Genomic DNA, 23,802 nt, shown 5'->3' with positions numbered 1-23,802 from the left:
TCACTGTTATATGCAATATAGCTGATAAACAGATAACTGAAAGGGAGCTGACAGATACGAACTTTCTTCAAAAAGTGATCTAGCTACCCTGAGTATGCAATCCAACAGGTGATGCACTCAGTAACACTGGAGAAAGCGTTCACCAAACACTTAAATAGAGGCCGCTTTTTTTAAAAAGGGCCTGCTATATATAAGCGGGTGCCAACCTGAGGCAGCATATTAGGCTCACATACAAAAATTTTACATATGTGAGCAAACCATGATCAGTTAATCAGCATTGTAGAAAACAACTGCTAACTAGAAGGAGGCTAAATATCATAAAGCCTACAATCCGAGTTATATGCAATATAGCCGCTAACAAGATCACCAGGGAGCTTAAATAGATACCAACTTTCCTCAAAAAGTGGTTCTAAGTACCCTGAGTATGCAATCCAACAGGTGATGCACTCAGTGACACAAATAAACCTCTTAACTGGGGAATATGTAGTCACCATCCTCTCAAATAGAGGCTGCTTTACAGCAAAAAGGGCCTACTATTAAGAGAACCGGTGCTAACCTGTGGCAGCATAAGTAAGCTCACATATATATATATATGTAGGGCAAAAGTCTAGAACTCAAAGTAACTTAAAACTTTGAAATACATGCTGTTTAAAAGGAAAAACACTCACATATAGATCCTCAAATCTGTTCTAAGCCTTAGAAGACGAAAAGCTAAAAACTAGCATCGTCCAGTCAAACTTGATAAATACAGATATAAAGTGGCTCAGAAGAATTCATTTCCTTTAGCATGAAAGTGTAGGAAGTGGGGCCTAGCAATACCTGCATAACTTATCTACGCAAAGATAAGGGCCTACCACCTGAGAGACAGCATCAGGGAGTCAAAACAATCTACAACCTAGCTGTTAATCTCACAATTGCGCCTACATAAGCAAGGGGATAATGGGAATACGGCCTAACAACTCCCTCGGGAGGAGGCCAGAACTAGGAACTATACAACCGAATAAGGGATAGTATACATCAGGTTATGTAAATAACACACCAAAACCTAGCTCTAGCCTAGCCGCTAAGCTACAGGCCTTCTTACAGGGCCACAAACCTAGTGAAGCCCGGGCTTCACCTCCAAATCTCATGGATAAGAGAAAGAAAGTGAAGCTCACAAGCAAACAAATGTCAGGCGGCTGATTAAGGTCGACCTAAACATTTACATATGAAGTGACGAGTGCTATCAACTTCAGTTTGCCAAAAAAAAAAAACTAATTTTGTTAACTACATGCTCAGAAAACTATACAGGAAAATAAGCCTAAAGATCCTCTTACTATCAAACAGAAACAGCGGGCTGATAGAAATAATGACTATGGGCCCAGCCATCAGTCTGACCATAAGAAGCATCTGAGCATGATATATGTTTATATATACACATATATATACTAGGGGTGTCCTCGACTACGGATTTACATAGTCGAATCCGATTCGAATCAGATTGCCTATATTCGACTGATAGTCGAATCATATATGTTGGTCCACTACAGTCCACTAGAGAGTGTGCACGGACTTTGAAAGGGCCGTGCGCTGAACTGTGCACGAGATGGAGCGGGACACGGAAAATGAAGTAGGACTAAGGCCTATAGCCTACCCGCGGGCGCGGCCTAAGACAACTTTTATTTTCTTTCACACACAGCACAGAGAAACGTCTTTCTAATAAACCGACCAAACTGCCTGTCAAGTGATAGACAAAGCTGACAATGATTTTATCTTTTTTAAACAAATGAAAGGCAATGTGGATAAACATTCACAGCCACGATGTACAGAACACCACACAAAGATATAGAAGAAAACGAATAAAAACATTTTGGATCAATAAACCTTAAAATATATATAAAAATAACTGCAGAAAAGCCACACTGCAGATATACATTTCATATGTCGGCAAATCAAATTACATCGGCTAAACTGTCTGTGCAAGCAAGCTTTAACTCTACAGTGCAACATTGATGCACCAAAAAATTAAATTCATTTAATAAAAAAAAAAAAATTATAATTTTTTTTTTTTTTTTTTATCAAACATTAATTTACAGAATTGAATTAGAACAGAAATATGATCGAGTCAAACTGCAAAATGCCTGAAGTGCAGGGGAACATATATTCAAAACACAAGCCACAAAAAATTTAATTAGATAACCCATAGTGATCAATAAATAAATTAAAATTAAAGAAATTATTAAAATGACGAAAGTATAGCCAGAATTGTCAACTTTGTCTTTTTAACTGCAGAGACAATAAACGCTGAACTGGATTGGCAGTCTTTTTAGCTAAACATTCAAAAATCTAATTACATCTGTCTAAAATAGTTTGAAATCACTTGTAGCTACCCTACCTGATTGAGAGAGAAAAATCCAGTCTTTCACGCGATCTGCCTGTGTCCGTTTGAGTCTTTTAAAATAGCGCGCTATAGTCAGCTCGTTGGCTGCCGGCAGAAGCGCGCCGCAGTGTTTGTCGTTGTTGAGTTCTAGGACATGAGCTGTTGGCACAACTTGCATCATACGTTTTTTTGATCATCTTTTACCATTTCAAAGTGCATCCAATTGTACACTTTATCCAAAACTTTGTTAAAGATTTAATCCCTGCCGCAAAGATGCTCCTCTGCCGGTCACGGATGATGGAAGTGAAACTTAAATCGGTCACAGGGGTGGTTGGATTTATTCACGCACATTAAAAATATTTATTAAAAGCTTCTTTCTTTTCACATTTTTATTTATGGTATTAACATAATAGGCTGTATATTAACCTATTGGGAAAGAACTGGTATGTCTATGTAAAATCAGATATTGAGCACCCCCATATCTCATCTCATAACACCTCTGCGAAGATTCGACTGTGAGATTGGTAGTCGAATCAGGCTCCTCCTATCGAAGATTCGAATCGTTGTCTATTCAGGGTCACCCCTAATATATACACATATATATATATATATATATATATATATATATATATATACAGGAGGTGAAAGAAGAAGAGGAGAGGGTAGATATAAATCACCCTATATAGCTGGGAGGTCGATTACAAACGCAACAATGTTTACAATCGATCACCCGTCTCACTCTCTCTTCCTCCTCCTCCCGTCTGTTTGGGTTCAGATACAAATCTGAATGGCTAGGGGTTTTTCCATGCCTTCCTAATCTCAAACGCGGAGATCAGAACGGAATGGAAAGTATGGAAGCTGCCGTATTAATGGACAGAAAGGAACCGCTCCTCAAGCCGTCCTCGCGCGGCCCCTTTCTTAACACGCTCTCCCGGCAGCTGCAGCCCACCGAGAACACACAGCAGCTCGCATACACCCGCCAGAGGAGCGCTCGCCGTCGGACGCGATGACGTCAAACACGAACGTCATCGTCATCCGGTCGCTCTCGCCAGCCCCAGGAAAGTTGAGAGAGAATAAAACTTTCTCAAACTTCCCAACGAGCTCATCTACGAGCCCTATGATTGCAGCCACCGTTAAGCCTTAGCACAAACAGGGGCCAGAACCACCAGGCAGAGATGCAGACAGCTCTTCCCTCGGGAAGAGTGCCAAACGAGAACAGAGTAAACAACAGACAAACACACAGCAGTGCCCTCAAGCACTGTGTATGCATGCTCCTCTCCAGACAGAAAACGCTCAGAAAAATATGTATATCAAGTGTCAAACCCTGGGACACGGATAAACACACTCTCATGAACGTTTGTAAAGCATATTGTGGCGAGGGGGGAGTGGTTCAGCGAGGTCTGCAACCGGAGAGAATAGCGGGAGACGCTTGGTAAGTGAGTGGGTTGGATGCAAATCACGAACACCTGTTTCTCGTTCTAGTGATTGGCGCGGAGACAGGATAAGACGCCGTGAGAAGCAGGAGTGTGTGAGAGAGAGGGGAACTGCTGACTGAGACCCAGCGAGTTACTTGGAGTGAAGCCCTTTGTGGATTGTGTTTACCGAACCTGGAGTGAAGCCCTTTGTGGATTATTTGTGTTGCTGTTATCGTGCGTTGCACGGCCTTTCTGTTGAACATTCGTTTCAATAAAAACTCAGTCAGCAGTTGTTCGCCGTCCCTGTCCTCTTCCTTCCCATACACGAACGTGAACTGTGTTTCACTGGTGCCGAAACCCGGGAAGGAAGACGGGAGTATGCCGCCATGCAAACATCGTCCTCCCCACCATTTGCGGACGTCATCGCGTCCCTCGCGGTCCTGCACCGAGAACAACACCAGGCCCTGCTGGATCTGCGCAAAGACCAGGAACGGTGCTGGCAAACCATCCTCCAGACCCAGCAGGAGGACCGCGAGGTGTTCCGGAGCTGGATTCACCAGGAGGTTTCTGGGGAGCCCAGCAGGCAGCCAGCTGTGCCTGTCCACCTGCCCCTGAATAAGATGGGCCCCCTGGACGATCCAGAAGTTTTTCTCGAGCTCTTTGAGAGATCTGCTGAAGCGAGTGAATGGCCGCGGGACCAGTGGTCTATGAGGCTGGTCCCGCTCCTCTCGGGAGAGTCGCAGGTGGCGGCACAGCAGCTGCCAGTCCAGAACCTCCTGGTGTATGACGACCTATGGCGGGCCATCGTCCAGCGGGTTGGCCGGACCCCGGAACAACATCGTCAACTCTTCCGTTCCCTCGACCTGGGTGAGTCCGGCCGGCCCTTCGTGTTGGCCCAACAGCTACGGGACTCATGCCGCAAATGGTTGCTGGCTGAGGGAAGCGACGTGGATCTGGTTATCGATCGCGTGGTGCTGAAGCAGTTCATCACTCGGCTCCCAAAGAAGACGGCCGAGTGGGTCCAGTGCCACCGCCCCACGTCGCTGGACTCAGCCATCCAATTGGCGGAGGACCACATGGTGGCGTGCCAAGGGGGCGGCGAACCCCTTCCAGCTGTCTCTCTCTCTCCCTCTCTTTTGTCCCCCTCTCTCTCTAGACCTGTCCCTCTTCCCAGGTCTCGTCCGCCCGGCCCACCTCGCGTTCCGCCCCGGGGGCGGGGCGGAACGGCCCCGACGCTGCTCTATGGACCCAGAGCCCCGCCCAGGGGGGTGGGACTCCCTGCTGCCGGGACGGACCCCACTCCTTCTTCTCCCCTTTCTCCGCGTCAGCCATTTAACCCACTCACTGCCACAGGAGCGGCGGGCAGGTCTGGGCCGGCTTGTTGGCGGTGTGGGGACCCGGATCATTTTGTGGATAAATGTCCGGTTATGGAAGTTGGGACGATGATCCGGGTCCCCGACCATCCACAAGCTGCCCCTGGTCAAGCTGGCGAGTACCAAATACCTGTGAGTATCAAGGGGGGTACATATCAAGCTTTGGTGGACTCGGGCTGTAACCAAACCTCTGTCCATCAAAGCCTGATTTCATCTGGGGCATTGGATACAGGCCGCATGGTTGGGGTTCGGTGTGTGCACGGGGATGTGGTGAAATATCCTATAATGCCCGTCATAATTAAATTCAGGGGACAAAAGCATAGTGTGGAGGTTGCAGTTAACCCGCACCACCGGCATCCGATAATTTTGGGAACAAATTGGCCTGCGTTCAGTCAATTATTGGGATGTTTATGCTCGGATGCCTCTTGGGGAAAGAGAACGCAGGGTAAGCAAGCGCAAGTGCAGGTAGGAGAGACTGAGCAGGGACCGGGTAGCGCTGCTGCAGGGGAACAGAGTGAAGCCGGAAGACTAATTCTTCCGGAGCGCAATGATTTTCCCCTGGAGCAGTCTCAGGATGAGACGCTAAAACATGCATTTGAAAAGGTCTGTGTGATTGATGGTCAGCCTCTCCAGCCTGGATGTCCGCTTGCTTATCCGTATTTTGCGATTATAAAAGATAGGTTGTACCGAGTGACCCAAGACACTCAGACAAAAGAGGATAAAACCCAGTTATTAGTTCCAAAGAGCCGCAGGGAAATGCTTTTCCACGTGGCTCATTCTAATCCGATGGTGGGGCATTTAGGACAGGCAGCGACACTAAATCGTCTCATGACCCGATTTTTCTGGCCGGGCATTCACAAGAATGTACGCAGGTGGTGCGCGTCTTGTCGTGAATGTCAGTTGGTAAACCCACTGGCCACCCCAAAAGCGGCATTGCGCCCACTCCCATTAATGCAGGTCCCCTTCGAAAGAATTGGTATGGACCTCATTGGGCCATTGGAACGATCAGCACGGGGACATCGCTTTGCATTGGTCATTGTTGCTTATGCAACGCGATATCCTGAAGCAGTGGCTCTCCGCAACATTTCCGCTAAGAGTGTTACGGATGCACTGTTTCGCCTAATCTCCCGAGTGGGGATTCCAAAAGAAATCCTCACTGATCAAGGCACGGCGTTTATGTCACGCACGTTGATTAGCAGGAAGGATGATCTTGGGCCAGAGGCGAATGTAAAAACTCAATCCCTCGCTCTGACCCCAGGAGGAGATCACCTCTCGCCCTCCCAGCTCACTGATTTATCTAAACTGCAAGCAGAGTTTGCAGACGTGTTCTCTCCCCTGCCGGGGCGTACCAACCTCATTCAGCACCATATCGGGCGTGGTTATTCGCAGCCGGCCTTATAGATTACCTGAGCACAAAAAAAAGGTAGTTCAGGACGAATTAGAGGCAATGCTTAAGATGGGAGTAATAGAAGAGTCCAGCAGTAACTGGGTGAGCCCGATAGTTTTGGTCCCCAAGACAGACGGCTCTGTTCGTTTCTGCGTGGACTATCGCAGGGTGAATGCAGTGTCGAAATTCGACGCGTATCCAATGCCACGGGTGGACGAATTGCTTGACCGGCTAGGTGTGGCTCGATTTTATTCGACACTGGACTTACTGAAAGGATATTGGCAGATCCCCTTGTCGCCATTATCCAAAGAAAAGACCGCTTTCACGACGCCGTTCGGATTACACCAATTTGTTACGCTTCCGTTCGGGCTGTTCGGGGCACCGGCTACCTTTCAGCGGCTCATGGATAAAATTCTGCGGCCCCATGGTGCATATGCGGCTGCCTATCTAGACGATATCATTATCTATAGTAATGACTGGCAGCGGCATAAGCAGCATTTAAGGGCCGTCTTGAGATCGCTGAGAGGGGCTGGGCTCACGGCCAACCCCAAGAAGTGTGCAATTGGGCGCGTGGAGGTAAGGTATCTGGGCTTCCACTTGGGGCATGGGCAGGTGCGTCCCCAAATTGACAAGACAGCAGACAGCTGATCTAACTAAAAAGGATGCACCAGATGCGGTCCAGTGGACGGAGCTGTGCCAGCAGGCCTTCACCCAGGTGAAGGCTGCTCTATGTGGCAGGCCATTGCTTCACTCTCCTGACTTTTCTCTCCCTTTTCTGTTGCAGACTGACGCGTTGGACAGGGGGCTGGGTGCTGTCCTGTCCCAGGAGATAGAGGGTGACGGTGCTGTACATTAGCCGTAAGCTCTCTAAGAGAGAAGGTAAGTACAGCACCGTGGAAAAAGAGTGTTTGGCTATTAGGTGGGCCGTCCTCACCCTCCGCTATTATCTCCTGGGACGGGAATTCACTCTCTGTTCGGACCACGCTCCCCTGCAGTGGCTCCACCGCATGAAGGATACCAACGCGCGGATCACTCGTTGGTATCTGGCTCTACAGCCTTTTAAGTTCAAGGTGGTCCACAGGCCGGGTGTTCGGATGGCTGTGGCTGATTTCCTCTCCAGAAATGGGGGGGGGGGGGAACTGTGTTACACATATATAAAAAAATTTTTAAAAACCCTACCGGAGTTGGTATAGATTGCAATCAGACAGAACAGGACTGAAAGACAATGAGATGGTGACTGTCTCTCCAGGCGCTCCTTTATACTTCTGGGTCGCGCCGTATGACGTCATAGGCTGTCGCCGGCCAATAGGAATTGGAGTTGTTGGATAGTGCTTTCAGACACCTGGGTCACGTGACGTTCCCCAATGCGTTCTGGCAAACGTAGAGTGGAGTTCCCTTTCAAAAGGGAAATGAACACATCACACCAGTCCTCAGGTCCTTGCACTGGCTTCCAGTTGCATTTGGAATTGATTTTAAAGTACTGTTACTTGTTTATAAATCACTCAATGGCCTAGGACCTCAATACATTGCAGATATGCTCATAGAATATAAACCTAACAGATCACTCAGATCATCAGGATCAAGTCACTTAGAAATACCAAGGGTTCACTCAAAGCAGGGAGAGTCTGCTTTTAGCTGTTACGCCAGCCGCAGCTGGAACCAGCTTCCAGAAGAGATCAGGTGTGCTCCAACAGTAGCCACATTCAAGTCAAGACTCAAAACACATCTTTTTACCTATGAATTTGCTGATTGAACACTGTGCTATGTCCGAACTGTTTATACTTTTATACACACTATCTTTTTATTCTTTCAACTCTTTTTCTTATTTTTTTATTTATTTCATTTTTAATGCATTTTATATATTTTATGTATCTCTTTTTTTTCTGACTTTTAATGCATTTTATATCTTGCTGTCTGGTTGAAAGAGCTGGGAGAATTAGGAAGTAAGTTTTTGTCTTTTTTTTTTTTTTGATATCCCTGGATGCAGCTCTGTGACAAATATTTATTTATTTATTTATTTTTGGTTATCCCTGGATGCAGCTCTGTATAGAGTCAGTCCAGGAAGATTTGTCTGTAAGGGTAATGTTTAAACGCACAGCTACCTGACAAATAATCCCTCTGCGTGAGGAAGATTCATTTAGATCCGCTCTGATGGATAGATCCGTTTAGATCCGCTCTGACGGACAACAAAAAACTCCCTGAAATTTCCTATCTCTTACGAAATTCTCTGTTTTTACTGTACAAGGTGTACAGAAAACAAGCTAAAAAAACAGAACCAACACGAGAAGTTTTTATAAGCTGTCGACCAAAAAACCGAGCGTTTAAGGACTAAAAAAAGTGGATACAGGCAATTGAGACAGAGCGCAACATGTCATATTACTATGAGAACTAGCCCACTGGAGGGAAACATAATCAGTGACAGGAAATATAATATATAAAACGGACATTTGGATATTCTGGAAAGCATTCCATTCTGGATATCCGTTCTGGATTGGCTGTCTTTCAGGTGACGTCTTCTCGGGAAAGCCCTGTGGGTTGCGCGGAAGCTTTGAAGGATGCTGCTGGCTGAGCGTCTGGCTTGAGCGGCTCTCTTCTTGGGAGACTTTGGTCAGATATTTCACGAAGTGTTTTGGAGTCTGGATGTGACGGCTGTCTGAATGATCAGCGGCGCAGCTCGTGGTTGAAATCGGGTGTTAGATGGAAAATCAGCCCCGGTCAATCAGTTATCAATGACCCATGCGACTTTTCCGCCGTGGTCAAAGTAGCGGTGTTTCGGCTACCGGCTTCTGACCGATTTCGAGCGATTTCTGACCGACTTCTGGCTTCCAGCTTCTGACTTAGCTTGTTCGGACAGCATAGTTTTAAGGGAGCGATCCTCCAATGAGACGTTGCTACGGAGATTAGACACGCCTCGTCTATTGTCTATTGATCACATCGCGTGATATCTGCAGAACATTCTCCTGTTTTATTAACAACTTTATAAAGTTTCTTAATATTTTCCTGATACTGAATTTCAATGTTTCATTCACACAGAATTACACAGAATTATAAATTCTGCATTTAGAACTCAAACATGACACACTTCTTACACACATATTACTAGACTGACCTAATTAAAACAATGATTACAATAATGCATTTGAAGAAAACCCACATATAAAATACATTGAATAGACATGTTAGTAATTACATCATGGCATGTATTATTCTGTATATAGTTTAAAATTATCTCTTAATGATGGTCCATTTGAAATTCAAGATTGAGTCTGTAAGCATAAAGTCATTGAACAGCGACCGGAGTCACAAGTGACCGGGTCAAAATGGATACCTCCACACAAAGGGAGGTATAGATAGGACAGATTCGTCTTTAAATCCGTTGATGGGTGTTTTCCTGTTCCGTCCGATAATACAAGAGGGTTTTGTGAGAGAGTCAATAGACTTAATGTGATCAGACCCTGTGATAGGTTCTGATTAGTTTATTGCTGATGAGCTAAGAAGTCCTTTAGACAGAGTCCTTTGTTAAAAGAAGTCACGTCATCACTTCTGTTAAGGCTAGGTATTTCCTGTCAGGAAATGGATCTTTTGGACCAAATGAAGCTTTGTTCAATCATGTTGTTCATTGATAAAGTCATTGGTAAGTTCTGTCGAGCGATGCCCTACAGTCCCCCTTTTGCTTGGCGAGGTTCCTGGTGCGAACGTCGGCAGGCACTGGAACAAGAGACAGAGAGAGAACAGACACACACAAGACACAAACAACATCTCCATCACTGACTGAATTCTGGTGAAGGGCTTGGGTAACTTGGAACAAACGGGTTAGGAACACTTCAACTAACATAGGGGTGTGTTGTTTAAGACCAGTTGTAATTGGGTGGTATCGATTGATCTAATCGTCAGTGGTTCAACGAGGAGGTAGAGGCATGATCTCAATCAGGTTGGTTGAGTTCTCGAATTCAGGTTCAGGTTCTTGGTCGGTTTTATCACGTCGGAAGATGCGCGGGACGCCCGACGTGCATCTATCAAAAGACTCTTGCACGGCGTTCACTCGCTTGTGCAGGAGGAATCGACGCAACTTCGGATGAACTTTCTATGCTCATTCGTACACAGAGAGATTTTAGGGATGCTGCTGCTATCTGCCTGACTGAGACCTGGTTGGCTGAAAGTTTTCCGGACTCCATGTTACAACTAGCAGGCTTTTCTCTACACCGTGCAGACCGCACTGCGTGTTCACAAAAACTACGTGGAGGTGGGGTTGGCTGCTACATCAATAGTAACTGGTGTTCGGACTGCAAAAACTTGTCACAAACCTGCTCTCCAGAGTTGGAGTCTCTCACTGTGATATGTAAGCCCTTTTATCTGCCTCGAGAGTTTTCTTCTGTTGTCCTGATGGTCATTTATATTCCCCCGGACGCCTCTACTCCGGCTGCTCTGCAACAACTTGTAGATAATATCACGGAGGTTGAAAACAACAATCCCGACGCTGCTATGTTTGTGCTGGGTGATTTTAACCATGTCTCCTTGAGGAAGGCACTCCCCAGATACAAACCCCAAATCCAGATCGCTACCAGGAAGGATAAAACTCTGGACCAATGCTATTCTCCTATTTCTGAGGCATTTCACGCTGTAGCCAGGGCTCCTTTGGGTGAGTCCGACCACAACACTATTTTTCTTATACCAAAATATCGCCAGAAACTTAAAGTGGCGAAACCAACTGTTAAACTTTTTAGGGTATGGTCCCCACAAGCCATAGACACATTGCAGGATTGCTTAGACTCCACGGTATGGAGTAATTTTTTGTTTGATGGTCAGGATATTAACACCTTTACTGATACCGTCACATCTTATATTCATTTTTGTGAGAGTGTTTGTATTCCTGCAAGAGCTGTTTATGTCTTTAATAATAGTAAGCCCTGGTTTAATAATGAAGTGAGAATGCTATGTAAGAAAAAACAGGCTGCTTTTAAGAGTGGTGATATGGTACAATACAAATTACTGAAGTATGAATTTCAGCGAGCTGTGTTGAAATCCAAGGCCTCCTATAAAGCTAAGCTTGAAAATAAATTATATGCAAATGACATCAAAGGTGTCTGGCGTGGGTTGCAGGACATTACTGACTATAAGATCAAACATCATGCCCCAGTCAGTGACCCCTCTCTTCCTGGGAGGCTTAATGACTTCTACTGTCGTTTTGATAGCGGAAATCACTTGCCCCGCCCCTGCTACAGAGAGCAGGGTGACTCTCCACCCATTATCTCTGAGCATGATGTAAGAATCTTGCTCCGCCAGCAGAACATCAGGAAGGCGGCGGGGCCTGACGGTGTAATGACTGCCACTTTAAGACACTGTGCTGATCAATTAACATCTGTTCTCACTTTCATCTTTAACTGGTCTCTTCAACTTGGTATTGTGCCTGCTTGTTTTAAATCTGCTGTGATTATTCCAGTTCCAAAGAAAAATAGAATCTCGTGTCTTAATGATTATAGGCCTGTGGCCTTAACCTCTGTCATTATGAAAGTGTTTGAGCGTTTGATATGTAAACATCTGTCCAGGATTTCACTTGACCCCCACCAATTTGCTTATAGAGTAAATAGGAGTGTTGATGATGCAGTTTCATTCTGTTTGCATTCTATTCTTCAACATCTGGAGTTAAAATCTACATATGTTCGTGTCCTCTTTGTGGATTTTAGCTCCGCGTTCAACACCATCGTTCCTGTGAAGTTGATCAACACTTTACAGGAGCTAGGTGTTAGAACATCACTTTGCAAATGGATTTTTAACTTTCTATGCGATAGGAAGCAGGTTGTTAAAATGGGTGATTACGTCTCACAGTCAAAGTTTTTGAATATTGGCGCCCCTCAGGGCTGCGTCCTTTCCCCACTTCTGTATTCTTTATATACACAATTCTGTCAATCACATACTAATTCAGTTTTGTTGCTTAAGTTTGCTGACGATACCTCTGTAGTTGGTCTTATTACTAACGGAGATGAGTCTGACTACCGCAGAGAAGTGGAGGGGCTGGTGAAATGGTGCGAAAGCTATAACTTGATACTTAACATCTCAAAAACTAAGGAACTAGTTGTGGATTTTAGGAGGACCCCTAGCCCCCTCTCTAAGCTCTCCATTAATGGGGTGGAGGTGGAGAGGGTTACTTCTTTCCAGTTTCTGGGGACCACAATCCAGGAATCCTTATCATGGGAGCTCAACACTAATTTTAAGATCAGTAAAGCTCACCAGCGACTCCACTTTCTGCAGCAGCTCAAGAAGTTTAGAGTCAGCCGAGTTGCTATGACCCACTTTTATAGGTCAACTATTGAAAGCGTGCTTACTTTTTCCATGCTTGTCTGGTTCGGTCACACAACCGCTCAAGACAAAATTAGGATGGAAAGAGTGGTACGCAGAGCATCAAAAATTATAGGCTGTAATCTCCCTTCACTTTCTTCACTTTTCTCCACCAGAATAATCAGAAAGGCTAAAAACATCATAGCGGACCATTCTCACCCTGCTCACCATCTCTTTAATCTCCTACCATCAGGAAGAAGATATAGGAGTATTAAGACTTCTACATCACGTTTCAGAGACAGTACTTACCCTCTGGCTATCAGATATCTGAACTTGCACTGAGTGCTAGTAGCACTTTATTAACTGTATGTATTGAGAGTTGTATTTATGTTTGAGAGTTATACCAAGACAAATTCCTATCAACTGTGTTGACATGGCAATAAATTTATTGAATTGAATTGAATTGAAGGCCAGTGTCAAGGTCACAATATATCCTACAATAGTAGAGATGCAACACGCTGTGTCAGCAGCAGACCAAAACCGAATGAATAGCACGCCAGCGGGCGGAAGGCGAGCTATAGCTTCTAAGGCTGTATCAACAGGAGTCAGATCAATAAGTTGCGTTCCTTCCTCCCTGATCCTTTCTTCCGATTCTGGATCGAGGACGAAGGAATGCTGTTTGAAGTACGGTGAGATTTCGAGTTCAGCCTGGTACTCATCGTCGTGATACACTGCAAGATCGTCGATATGGAGGATCGAGCCCTTAGGGACATTGATCCAGAGAGTTTGTTTAGGCAGGATAATGCGTGTGGCAGCTAGTGTCGGGTCTAATTGATTCTAGGCCGCAGAAGCCCTCGGTATTATCAAATACGAATGGTTTACTTGGGCAAAGATAATGAATGTCTTTCGTGAGCGTACGCATTTTAGGTTTGGGGCCTGGTACAACTGTTCGTTGTTATCGTGGTACGTCACGACCTCAGGAGTGTGTATTTTGAAAGTTCCCTTGCCAAAATCAAACATTCACAACGTCTTTGAGCCGGTAAATATTATTCAAATCGATAACGGGCAAACTGAGGAGGAAGACTAATGATATTGAAGGAGGCAAAAGGAAAGCATGAGGAGAGAGAGAAAATAAAACACTAAGAGACACAAGGACACTGAGTTTACTAGAGCAAAGTGAGTGTCACGTGTGAAGAGACTCCTTTCTACTAGAGGTTGTTCCTAGCAGTGCTGTGGAGGAGCATGTGTAAGTGTTGTGTAAAACAAAACCAAAAAAAAAAAACTTTCCCTAGAATGACAAAGTCATTAGTGTGGTGTAGAGTAGGGGATTGTCGGTCTGTGTCAGTGGGTTTGAACCTCCCCCTTTTCCTGTCGGTTGGAACCTTGGTGCCTCTTTATCTGGTTTCGATGGACCCATCGAAAGACAGGCTCGTTGCGGCCTTGTCTGATTTTGATTCGGTAGGCGACAGGCGAGAGCTTGTCCACAATCTCATGTGGTCCTGTCCAGTGAGGTAGGAATTTCTTTGACAGGCGATGGGGAGCTTTCTGCCTTGGCTGGGCAAAGCTGTAGTACCACACTTTGTCTCCGACATTGAGTTCTTGGTAAGAGGCCCTTTTGTCGTAGTAGGCTTTACGACCTTCCGCACTTCTTTGGAGGTTGTGTTGTGCGAAGGCGAAAGTCGCTCTCAGGTGCTGATGCAACTCTTCCAGATACTGGTGAGTGGTGTAGGCGGTGACGAGGTTCATGTCACCAGGTTGGTACAGCAGATGTAGCGGTAGTGTCATTTGTCGCCCTGTCATCATTTCGAATGGGGCTACTCCGGTAGACCGGTGAGGGGTGGCCCTGATGGCCATCAGTACCAGAGGGAGCTTGATATCCCAATCCTTTTTGTTGGCGGACACATACTTCTTCAACATGCTTGCCACTGTCTTGTTGGCCCGTTCGACCTGCCCTGAGGAAATTGGATGATGGCTTATGTGAAGCTTGGCCTGTATGCCCAGGAGTTTCCATACATCCTGCATAACCTCAGCGGTGAAGTGGGTTCCTCGGTCAGAGTTGACTCTTAGAGGCAGTCCAAATCTTGAGAAGATGTGGTTCATTAACAGGCAGGCTGTTGTTTCTGCTGTATCGTTGGGAGCTGGGAGACACTCTACCCACTTTGTGAATTCGCAAACCACGGTGAGGAAGTATTTGTCAAGTCAAGTCAAGTCAAATTTATTTATATAGCGCTTTTTACAATTTGTAATTGTTTCAAAGCAGCTTTACATATTAGGAGCACAGAAAAAAGAGAAATGGTTAAAAATAAGCTGTACAAGCAAGCGTGGTAATATGTAACATATACAAGATGGTGCTACATTAAGCCAATGTCGGCTGACTCCCAGGGGTGGAAAAAAACCCCTAGGAGAAAAACCCAGCGTGCTAGCACTGGGAAAAAAGTCCTAGGAGGGAAAAAACCCCTTGGAAGATATATATAATATATGTAAATGGATATGGAGATCAAAATCTGAATTATACATTTTTATTATAGAGATTAAAAATAGATTATATATAAATATATGTAAGCGGATACGGAGATTTAAAAATCTGAATTATAGATGCAGCCAGAACTGGATCTGTAGGCCCATTGTCTCCTGGGCTACGTTGTAGTCAGGTCCAGACACAGGTTCTCCATCTGATCTGGATACGGCCTGGATCCAGCACCCGGCAAACCTCAGGATAAGCAGAGAGACTGATATTAGCGTAGATGCCATTCTTATTCTGATGTACAGGTATATCTAGTGTTATAGGAAATGTTCTCGGTTCCGGCCGACCTAATTATTGCAGCGTAACAATCCTTTAACGGATTTGAAAAATGTTAATGTACTGATAATGTGTTATGTGTATGCAAGAGCAAAGAGATGTGTTTTTAGTCTAGATTTAAACTGACAGAGTGTGTCTGCTTCCCGAACAATGCTAGGAAGATTGTTCCAGAGTTTAGGTGCTAAATAGGAAAAGGATCTGCCACCTTCAGTTGATTTTGATATTCTGGGTATTATCAACTGGCCTGAATTCTGAGATTGCAATAGACGTGAAGGACTATAATGCACCAAGAGCTCGCTTAGATATTGGGGAGCTAAACCATTTAGAGCTTTATAAGTAAGTAGCAAGATTTTAAAGTCTATACGATGTTTAATAGGGAGCCAATGTAATGTTGACAGAACTGGGCTAATATGGTCATACTTTCTGGTTCTAGTAAGAACTCTAGCTGCCGCATTTTGGACCAACTGTAGTCTGTTTAAAAGCCGAGCAGAACAACCACCCAGTAGAGCGTTACAGTAATCTAGTCTTGAGGTCATGAATGCATGAACCAACTGTTCCGCATTTGTCATTGAGAGCATATGTCGTAATTTAGATATATTTTTTAGATGGAAGAAGGCGGTTTTACAGATACTAGAAACATGACTTTCAAATGAAAGATTGGTATCAAAGAGCACACCCAGGTTCCTAACTGAGGACGAAGATTTAATGGAGCACCCGTCAAGTGTTAGAGAGTATTCAAGGTTTTTTCGTGAGGAAGTTTTTGGTCCAAAGATTAGGATATCAGTTTTTTCTGAATTTAATAATAAGAAATTTCTTGTCATCCAGTTTTTAATGTCAGCTATGCATTCTGTTAGTTTTGTGAATTTGTAGGTTTCGCCAGGGCGCAAGGAAATATAGAGCTGAGTATCGTCAGCGTAGCAGTGAAAACTAACACCATGCTTCCTAATTATCTCTCCTAAGGGCAGCATGTACAGAGTGAAAAGCAACGGTCCTAGTACTGAGCCTTGTGGTACTCCATATTGAACTTGTGATCGATACGACATCTCTTCATTAACTACTACAGACTGATAACGGTCAGATAAGTAAGATTTGAACCATGCCAAAGCAATTCCACTAATGCCAATATAGTTTTCAAGTCTTTTTAAAAGAATGTTGTGATCGATAGTGTCAAAAGCAGCACTGAGATCTAATAACACTAATAGAGAAATACAGCCACGATCGGATGATAAGAGTAGATCGTTTGTAACTCTAACGAGAGCAGTCTCAGTACTATGGTATGGTCTAAATCCTGACTGGAAATCCTCACAGATTCCATTTCTTTCTAAAAAGGAGCACAGTTGTGTTGAAACTGCCTTTTCTAGTATCTTTGACAGAAAAGGTAGATTCGAGATTGGCCTGTAATTTACTAAATCTCTCGTATCTAGTTGAGGTTTTTTAATAAGAGGTTTAATAATAGCCTGCTTAAAAGTTTTTGGCACGTATCCTAGTGTTAACGATGAATTAATTATATCAAGAAGTGGACCTACGACCTCTGGAAGCATTTCTTTCAGTAGTTTAGTCGGCATTGGGTCTAACATACATGTTGTTGATTTTGATGATTTGATAAGTTTAGATAATTCTTCCTCTCCTATAGCGGCGAATGATTCTAGTTTTACCTCAGGGACACTACAGTGCACTGTCTGAAGCGAAACTGTAGACGGTTGCATGTTTATAATTTTCTCTCTAATATTGTCAATCTTGCAAGTAAAGAAGTTCATAAAGTCATTACTGCTGTGCTCTTTGGAAATGTCAGCAGTTGAATCTCTGTTTCTAGTTAATTTAGCCACTGTGTCAAATAAGTACCTAGGATTATGTTTGTTTTCTATTAAGAGATTTGAAAAATAAGTAGATCTAGCATTTCTTATAGCCGTTCTGTACTTAATCATTTTTTCTTTCCACGAAAGGCGAAAAACTTCTAGTTTTGTTTTCTTCCAACTACGTTCAGCTTTTCTCACAGCTCGTTTTAGAGCCCGAGTGTGCTCATCATACCACGGCGTTGGATTAGTTTCCTTAATCTTCTTTAGACGTAAAGGAGCTAATGCATCTAATGTGCTGGAAAAGAGAGAGCCAATAGTTTCTGTTGCAGCATCGAGTTCTTCTAAGTTGTCAGGTATACTAAGGCGATGAAACTGCTCGGGGAGATTATTTATAAAGCAATCTTTAGTGGTAGACGTGATGGTTCTACCATATTTATGGCTGGGTGGTGGTTTTGTAGCCTTGGCTAACTGTATTATACACGACACTAAATAATGATCTGATATATCATCGCTCTGCTGTAGAATTTCAACAGCATCAATATCAATTCCATGCGACAGTATTAGATCTAAGGTATGATTACGACAATGAGTGGGTCCTGACACGTGTTGTCTAACTCCAATAGAGTTTAAAATGTCTGCAAATGCCAATCCAAATGCGTCTTTATTATTATCTACATGGATATTAAAATCACCAACAACAAGGACTTTATCCGCAGCCAGTACTAACTCTGATAGAAAATCAGCAAATTCTTTGATAAAGTCAGTATGGTGCCCTGGTGGCCTGTATACAGTAGCCAGCACAAATGTCAACTTACATAATGTTACATAAAGCACCATCACTTCAAAGGAGTTATATTTGAAATTCTTTTGAATGATTCTGAATATATTACTATAAATTACAGCAACACCTCCCCCTTTGCCTTTCTGTCGAGGATTGTGTCGATAGTCATAACCTTGAGGACTAGACTCATTTAAAATAATGTAATCGTCTGGTTTTAGCCAGGTTTCTGTCAAACACAGCAAGTCTAGTTTATTTTCTGTGATAATTTCATTTACAATAAGTGCTTTTGAAGAAATAGATCTAATATTCAGTAGCCCAAGCTTTATCATTTGTTTATCTAATTTATCTGTGATTTTCATTTTTTGAACATCAATTTGTTACCCCGTGTTGACCGTGGCAGGGGTCCTACCCAATCTATTTGGAGGTCTGACCATGGGAAGGTCATTCCTTTCCGTTGTAGTGGTGCTCTGTGGTTTGGGTTTGCCGGTTGGAACTGGCAACACACCAGGCATCCTTTTACGTGAAGGTGGCGGAGATCAGAGGAATTGGATAGGTCGGAGGTGGAAATGGGATGAGTTAATGGGTCGGAAATGTGAGCGGCAATGGTTTGCAGCGTTGGATCCGACGCTTGGAGGGTGAGGAGATCATCCGCAGTGAACTGAGGTGAGAGTTCAACATGGGAGGAGGCGGGGGTTTGCGCGCCAGTGGCGTGCTGGTGGCGGGTTATGGCAGCAACTGAAGGGTTGGGTGGGAGGGATGGGAATTTCCAAGGCTCTCCATGTGATGCACCTGCTTTGGCAAGGGCATCGGTTTGGTCATTGAGATCTTTGTCTTGCCCTGGTTGGCGTGAATGACCACGGACCTTTTTCCAGTAGATAATCATGTCATGTATGGTGACAATGGCATCGCATGCTTGGAAAAGTTCCTGATGTTTGACAGGCTTGTTGTTAGCTGTCTTGAATCCGTTCTGTTTCCATCCGTTGAATTCAGCTGGGGAGTTGGCATAGCCGAAGGGGCATCTTGTGAAGGTGAATTGTCGATTGCCAAAGGTGAATGCCAATTTGTGTTGGTCATCAGGGTGGACAGGGATTGTCCAAAATCCTGAGGCGACGTCCAGTGTGGATAGGATCGTGGAGCCTTTGATTTTGGGAATCTCTTGGTCCAATTGAGTCATAGGCCATCGCGATAAGGGAACTTGCTGGTTCAATTTGCGATAGTCAATGGTGGGCCGCCATTTGCCGTTGGGCTCTAGGACTGGCCATATCGGGGCGGAGTAGGTGCTGTTGCAGGGTCGGATGACCCCCTTTTGTAGCATGGAGTCAATGATATCTTGCACTGATTCGAATGATGCTATCGGAATCTTGTACTGCCGCACAAATGTCGGTGGCGCATTTGGGTGAGTTGGGATGCGCACCATGTGGATATCAGTCAGGCCACAGTCCAGGGAATCCTTTGCGAAGGAGTCCTTGTATTTGCACAGAACTTCTTTAAGTCCTTGGCGATCCATTTCACTGTGGAGGGCATCCGCCTCGCTCAGGATTTGTTGGACTTGTGCATTGAACCCAGCATAGGGTTCCTCTGAGTCATTTGAGGGACTGTGGGCCTTGACAGTCAGTTCTACAGGTGACTCTGTTGCAGTCTGTGTTGACACAGCGTAGACAGCGAGGTGAGTGTCATCTGTAAGTTCTGAACGGCAGACACTTTCTTTAGGCACCGGCAGAATAGAAGTGATGGTGATGATCTCATGGGGCTTTGTGCAAGTTACGGGGTTGTGGCATTCATCTGACATTAGTTCAACTGGTATGTGGCCGATGACAGGAACTGTCAGTTCAAAGTCGTGGAACGCCTGGTTGATGAGCCATCCCAGGTGACTGGCTTTTGGCACATTGATGTCTTTGGCCGTACAGTTGTTGAACAACACATACACAGCACGAGATGACACTTCTATGAGAGGTGTGGCTTCCAAGGTCAGTCCTAGTTTTAGGCAGGTCCTGGAAGGTTGGAAGAAGCCTAGCTTACTGTTAAGGGTCTGGCCAGGTCGCATGTTGAGGCGGACACTGACACTCTTGCTGTAAGCGGGGATTGTGGCTTCTTGCTCGTTGATCATGGCGCATGCATCTGGTATTGTTTGCTCAGATCGAAGATTCTTGAGGTTGACTGAAGATGTCAATTGGTGTGACAAGGGAGCCCATATGACGTCATTCACGGTGTCAACGCAGGCGTTGAGACGGACCATGATGTCTGCTCCTATGTAGATGTCATGAGGCAGGTTGGGGACAACCAGGAAGTAGTGACTCGAGAGTCTGTCGTTCCATCGTATGTCTGCAGCACAGACAATCTTGGAGGTAGCCATGGTTGTTGACCATGGATTGAGAGGGAAGCGGCTATGCTTCGAGACGTGTGGTATGCTCTGATTTGTCTGCTTCAATGTTCTGAAGAGCTTCAGACTGATAGCTGAGTTTTCAGCCCACAGGGCTAATGCTGCATCAGGCACTGATGTGTCTTGGGCATTTATGGCAGTCATGATTCGGAGGGAACCTGAGTCTGACGCTTGCAGTGAGCAGAGGAATGGGTCTTGGTTCCTGTTGCTTGGAGTGGAACTTGCTCTTGACTTTGAACTTGCATCGTCAGTCAGTGGATGGGGGGCGGTGTCTGTGACTTGACACTGCGATTCGTTGGAGTTTACTGACTGGAGAGGCAGAGGCTCACGGACTTGTGTCCATATCTTCAGATGTTTGAAGTCTATTAAGGGTTCAAAGCGGTTAAGCAGGTCCTTCCCAATGAGGAGAGGATATGTGTTGAGTGGAGAGACATATACTGGGTGAACAAGATTCATTGGTCCCACCGTTAGGCGAATCGGTGCCACATGTTTTAGTTGTAGGCCTGTGTGGGAATATGCTTGAAGGTTCAGCTCACACCTTTGAAGTTTGAAGGTTCCGTTAGACCTCTTTGTTCTGTTTTGGACTTCTTCAAGGAGTTCTGTTGACATTAGGGTGATGTCAGCTCCAGTGTCGAGGAGGGCTTCGACCTTGATGTGTTGTTCGATGATAACGGAGAGGTAAAACTTTCTTGCTATACCTTTCTCAATGAGATCACCTAGGAGTTGGGGGACTGGAGTTTGGGATGACAGAGGTAGGGTGTTAGCATTTATTTCATTTTCTTCGGAGGAGTGGCAGACGACCAAGACAGCACTTTCAGGAACTGGAGTGGTTTCCACAGCAGGTCTTTGTTGGATGCTGCTGTGATCTGACCCATCAGGTGTTGGATCAGTTTCTGACTGTTTTGCAGGATGTTCAGGTGGGACTTCTTGTCCGTTTGAAGTTATGGTGCTTGTGGTTCTCTGAGAGAGAGATGAGGTGCTGTTCTCTGGGGTATGTTGAGTCAGGTGGTCGCTGCCATCTCGTCCGGCAGCTAGTCAGGATGAATCTGGTTTCGCTTTCTCTTCCCACTTCCGGTCATCCTCCTTTCGTTGGAAGAACTCTTTCATCATCATTTTCATCAGCTCTTGAGAGTCGAAACAAGATGAAGTCTTTTGTTCTGGTATGGATTCATTTTGAGCTCTGTCAGCTTGGAATCTTTGTGAGTTTTTCCGTCGATTCCTTGGGCTGGTTGCTCCAGGGTGTGTTTGTCGTTTTCCCTTGGATTCCCATGAGCCTTTTCCTCTGGTGTTTCCAAATGAGCTTGGGCGATTCCAGGTTTTCTCCCAATGACTCTCATGAGGTCTTGATTGGTTCCATGAATTTTCCCAGTGACGTCCAGGTGAGCGTTGTTGTCCACGTGGTCCATCCCAGCGGTTATCTCTCTGTTTAGGTCGAGTACCAGTGTGGGAGTCCCACTCTCTGTTGGACGAGGATGCATTCCACTCTTTGGGTGTCGGTTTGGCAAAGTCTTGACGCTGGGTGCCCTCAAGGGCCAGCCCTTGACTCTGGGTGTTGAAGTCAAGAACTGTGGTGGTTTTGGTGCCCTTTTCTAAGGCCATCTTCTGTTTACAGTAGGCTTTGTGCGCCAAGTCTCTTAACTGTTGAGCACTCATTGTGCGTGGACAGGCAAGGACGCCAAGATGGTGGCTCACCCCAGGATGGAGGTTTCTCAGGAAGAGAGTTTTGAAGTTCAATTCCTCCTCCATGTTCTGTTCGTTGCGAGACCCGAAGTACGCTAGCCTGAGTCGGCTATAGAAGACTTGAGGAGATTCATGACGACCTTGTTTTGTTTCCAGGGCAGCCACTAGTCCTCTTTCTGACTCAGGGTCGGCAAACTCTCTGATGAGAGCTTCTCGGAGCAGGTGGTAATCAGTCTTTGTGTGGGCAGGCTGCCGGTCCAGGAAGCTGCGCACTTCAGAGCTGGATGTGGCTCTGAGCAAATAAAGTCTATCTTTGTCAGTGACATTGGGTCTCATTTCCAGATGGAAGTCAATATCTTGCAGATAACTCTGAACATTTGGACTACCTGGCACATTTGGAGTGAATTTGCCAATGTTTCTAGCAAGCTTGTCAAGGTCTCTGAGGTCCAAGCCATGAGATGATCTGTGGCTGGCTGGAGCACGTTCTTTTAGCTTAGTGGGGAGGTAGGATTCTTCAGAGGGAACAGGTGACTGTTTTGGCACTGCCCCTTTTGATCATGTGCCAGTCCAGGAACAGGGGAGCCGGTCCTGCTTGGCAAAGGTGAAGTCGGTGTCCGACGTGTTCTTGACGGCTCACAGCGCAATTCATATGCATGCTTGAGTTCCTCTTTAATACTGTCAGACTCTTCTTTGATGTAGTCAAGCTGTTGTTTTAGGCGGCTGACCTCATTTCTTGACTCATTCAGGTGAGTTTCGAGAGCTTTAATTCGGCTGTTCTTGTCTCTGAAGTCAGCCTTTGCTTTTTCCAGTAGCTGTTCTGCGTACTGTAGCTTGTCGGAGAGGTCAGCGTAGTCTGCTCTGCCTCGTTCCATTTCTTGCGTAGTAGCTGCTAGGGTCTCTTTTAGCCTGTTGATCTCCTCTTTGGCGCCTTGTTCCACTTCATCAGGCCCTTCTCGTTGTTCCTGAGCCTCCAGCTCCAGCTGTTCGATGCGCCGTTGTGCATGTGTCAGCTCCTGCTGGCGATGGGCGGCTTGCCTGTCGCTCAGTTTGAGGGTGGCGATGAGTGTGTGGCTTAAGGAGCCGGTGATCTTGGCTAGTTCTTTGTGACTGTAGCTCTGGCTTGGGTCCTGTTTCATGAGGCTTGCTATGTTGTCATCCAGCTGGTCCTGTGTCTGATGCTTTAGTGTTTCAGCGGCCTTAGGTAGGAGGCTGTCTGTTACAACACTTAGCCAGGTCTCCAGATCCTTCCAGTGTCCAGCAGGGTCTGTTGTGCGAGACATGTTTGGCACCGCGAGGGAGATCTAAACCCGAAACTGACACAGACCTTGAAGAAAAGAACAAAACAAAACACAACAAAACAAAACAAAGCAGGGCAAATCAAAGGTGTAAGTGTGCAATGTCAACTGTGAGTTAATGGGAATGAGTAATGAGTGTGTAAATGTGCAGGTAAGGCTGGTTCTCGACTGTGGTCCTCTCGTGGATGTGCTTCTAACTCGGAGTCTCTGTGAAAAGAATCAGTAAGCACACACAGATAGCACAGCTAGAGAACAGCAGA

General features: G+C 45.3%; 2 protein-coding genes across 2 annotated transcripts; both read right to left on the bottom strand.

Annotated features, from left to right (window-relative positions):
* Positions 1-13,663: 13,663 nt before the first annotated feature.
* Positions 13,664-21,594, bottom strand: LOC125267390. The gene is made up of 2 exons (XM_048188968.1): positions 18,562-21,594; positions 13,664-15,001 (listed from the first exon to the last, which is right to left on the bottom strand). Exons 1-2 carry the CDS (start codon positions 21,174-21,176, stop codon positions 14,152-14,154), a joined length of 3,465 nt encoding a protein of 1,154 aa, XP_048044925.1. The 5' UTR covers positions 21,177-21,594; the 3' UTR covers positions 13,664-14,151.
* On the bottom strand, positions 21,594-23,595 carry LOC125267391. The gene is made up of 2 exons (XM_048188969.1): positions 22,867-23,595; positions 21,594-22,795 (listed from the first exon to the last, which is right to left on the bottom strand). The coding sequence occupies exons 1-2, from the start codon at positions 23,525-23,527 to the stop codon at positions 21,603-21,605; spliced, it is 1,854 nt and encodes a 617-aa protein (XP_048044926.1). The 5' UTR covers positions 23,528-23,595; the 3' UTR covers positions 21,594-21,602.
* Positions 23,596-23,802: the final 207 nt, after the last annotated feature.

The sequence above is a fragment of the Megalobrama amblycephala genome, linkage group LG4 (assembly GCF_018812025.1).
Source record: "Megalobrama amblycephala isolate DHTTF-2021 linkage group LG4, ASM1881202v1, whole genome shotgun sequence".
NCBI lineage: Eukaryota > Metazoa > Chordata > Actinopteri > Cypriniformes > Xenocyprididae > Megalobrama > Megalobrama amblycephala.
Note: the sequence above shows the minus strand (reverse complement) of the source record. Positions and strands in the feature narration are given on the sequence as shown.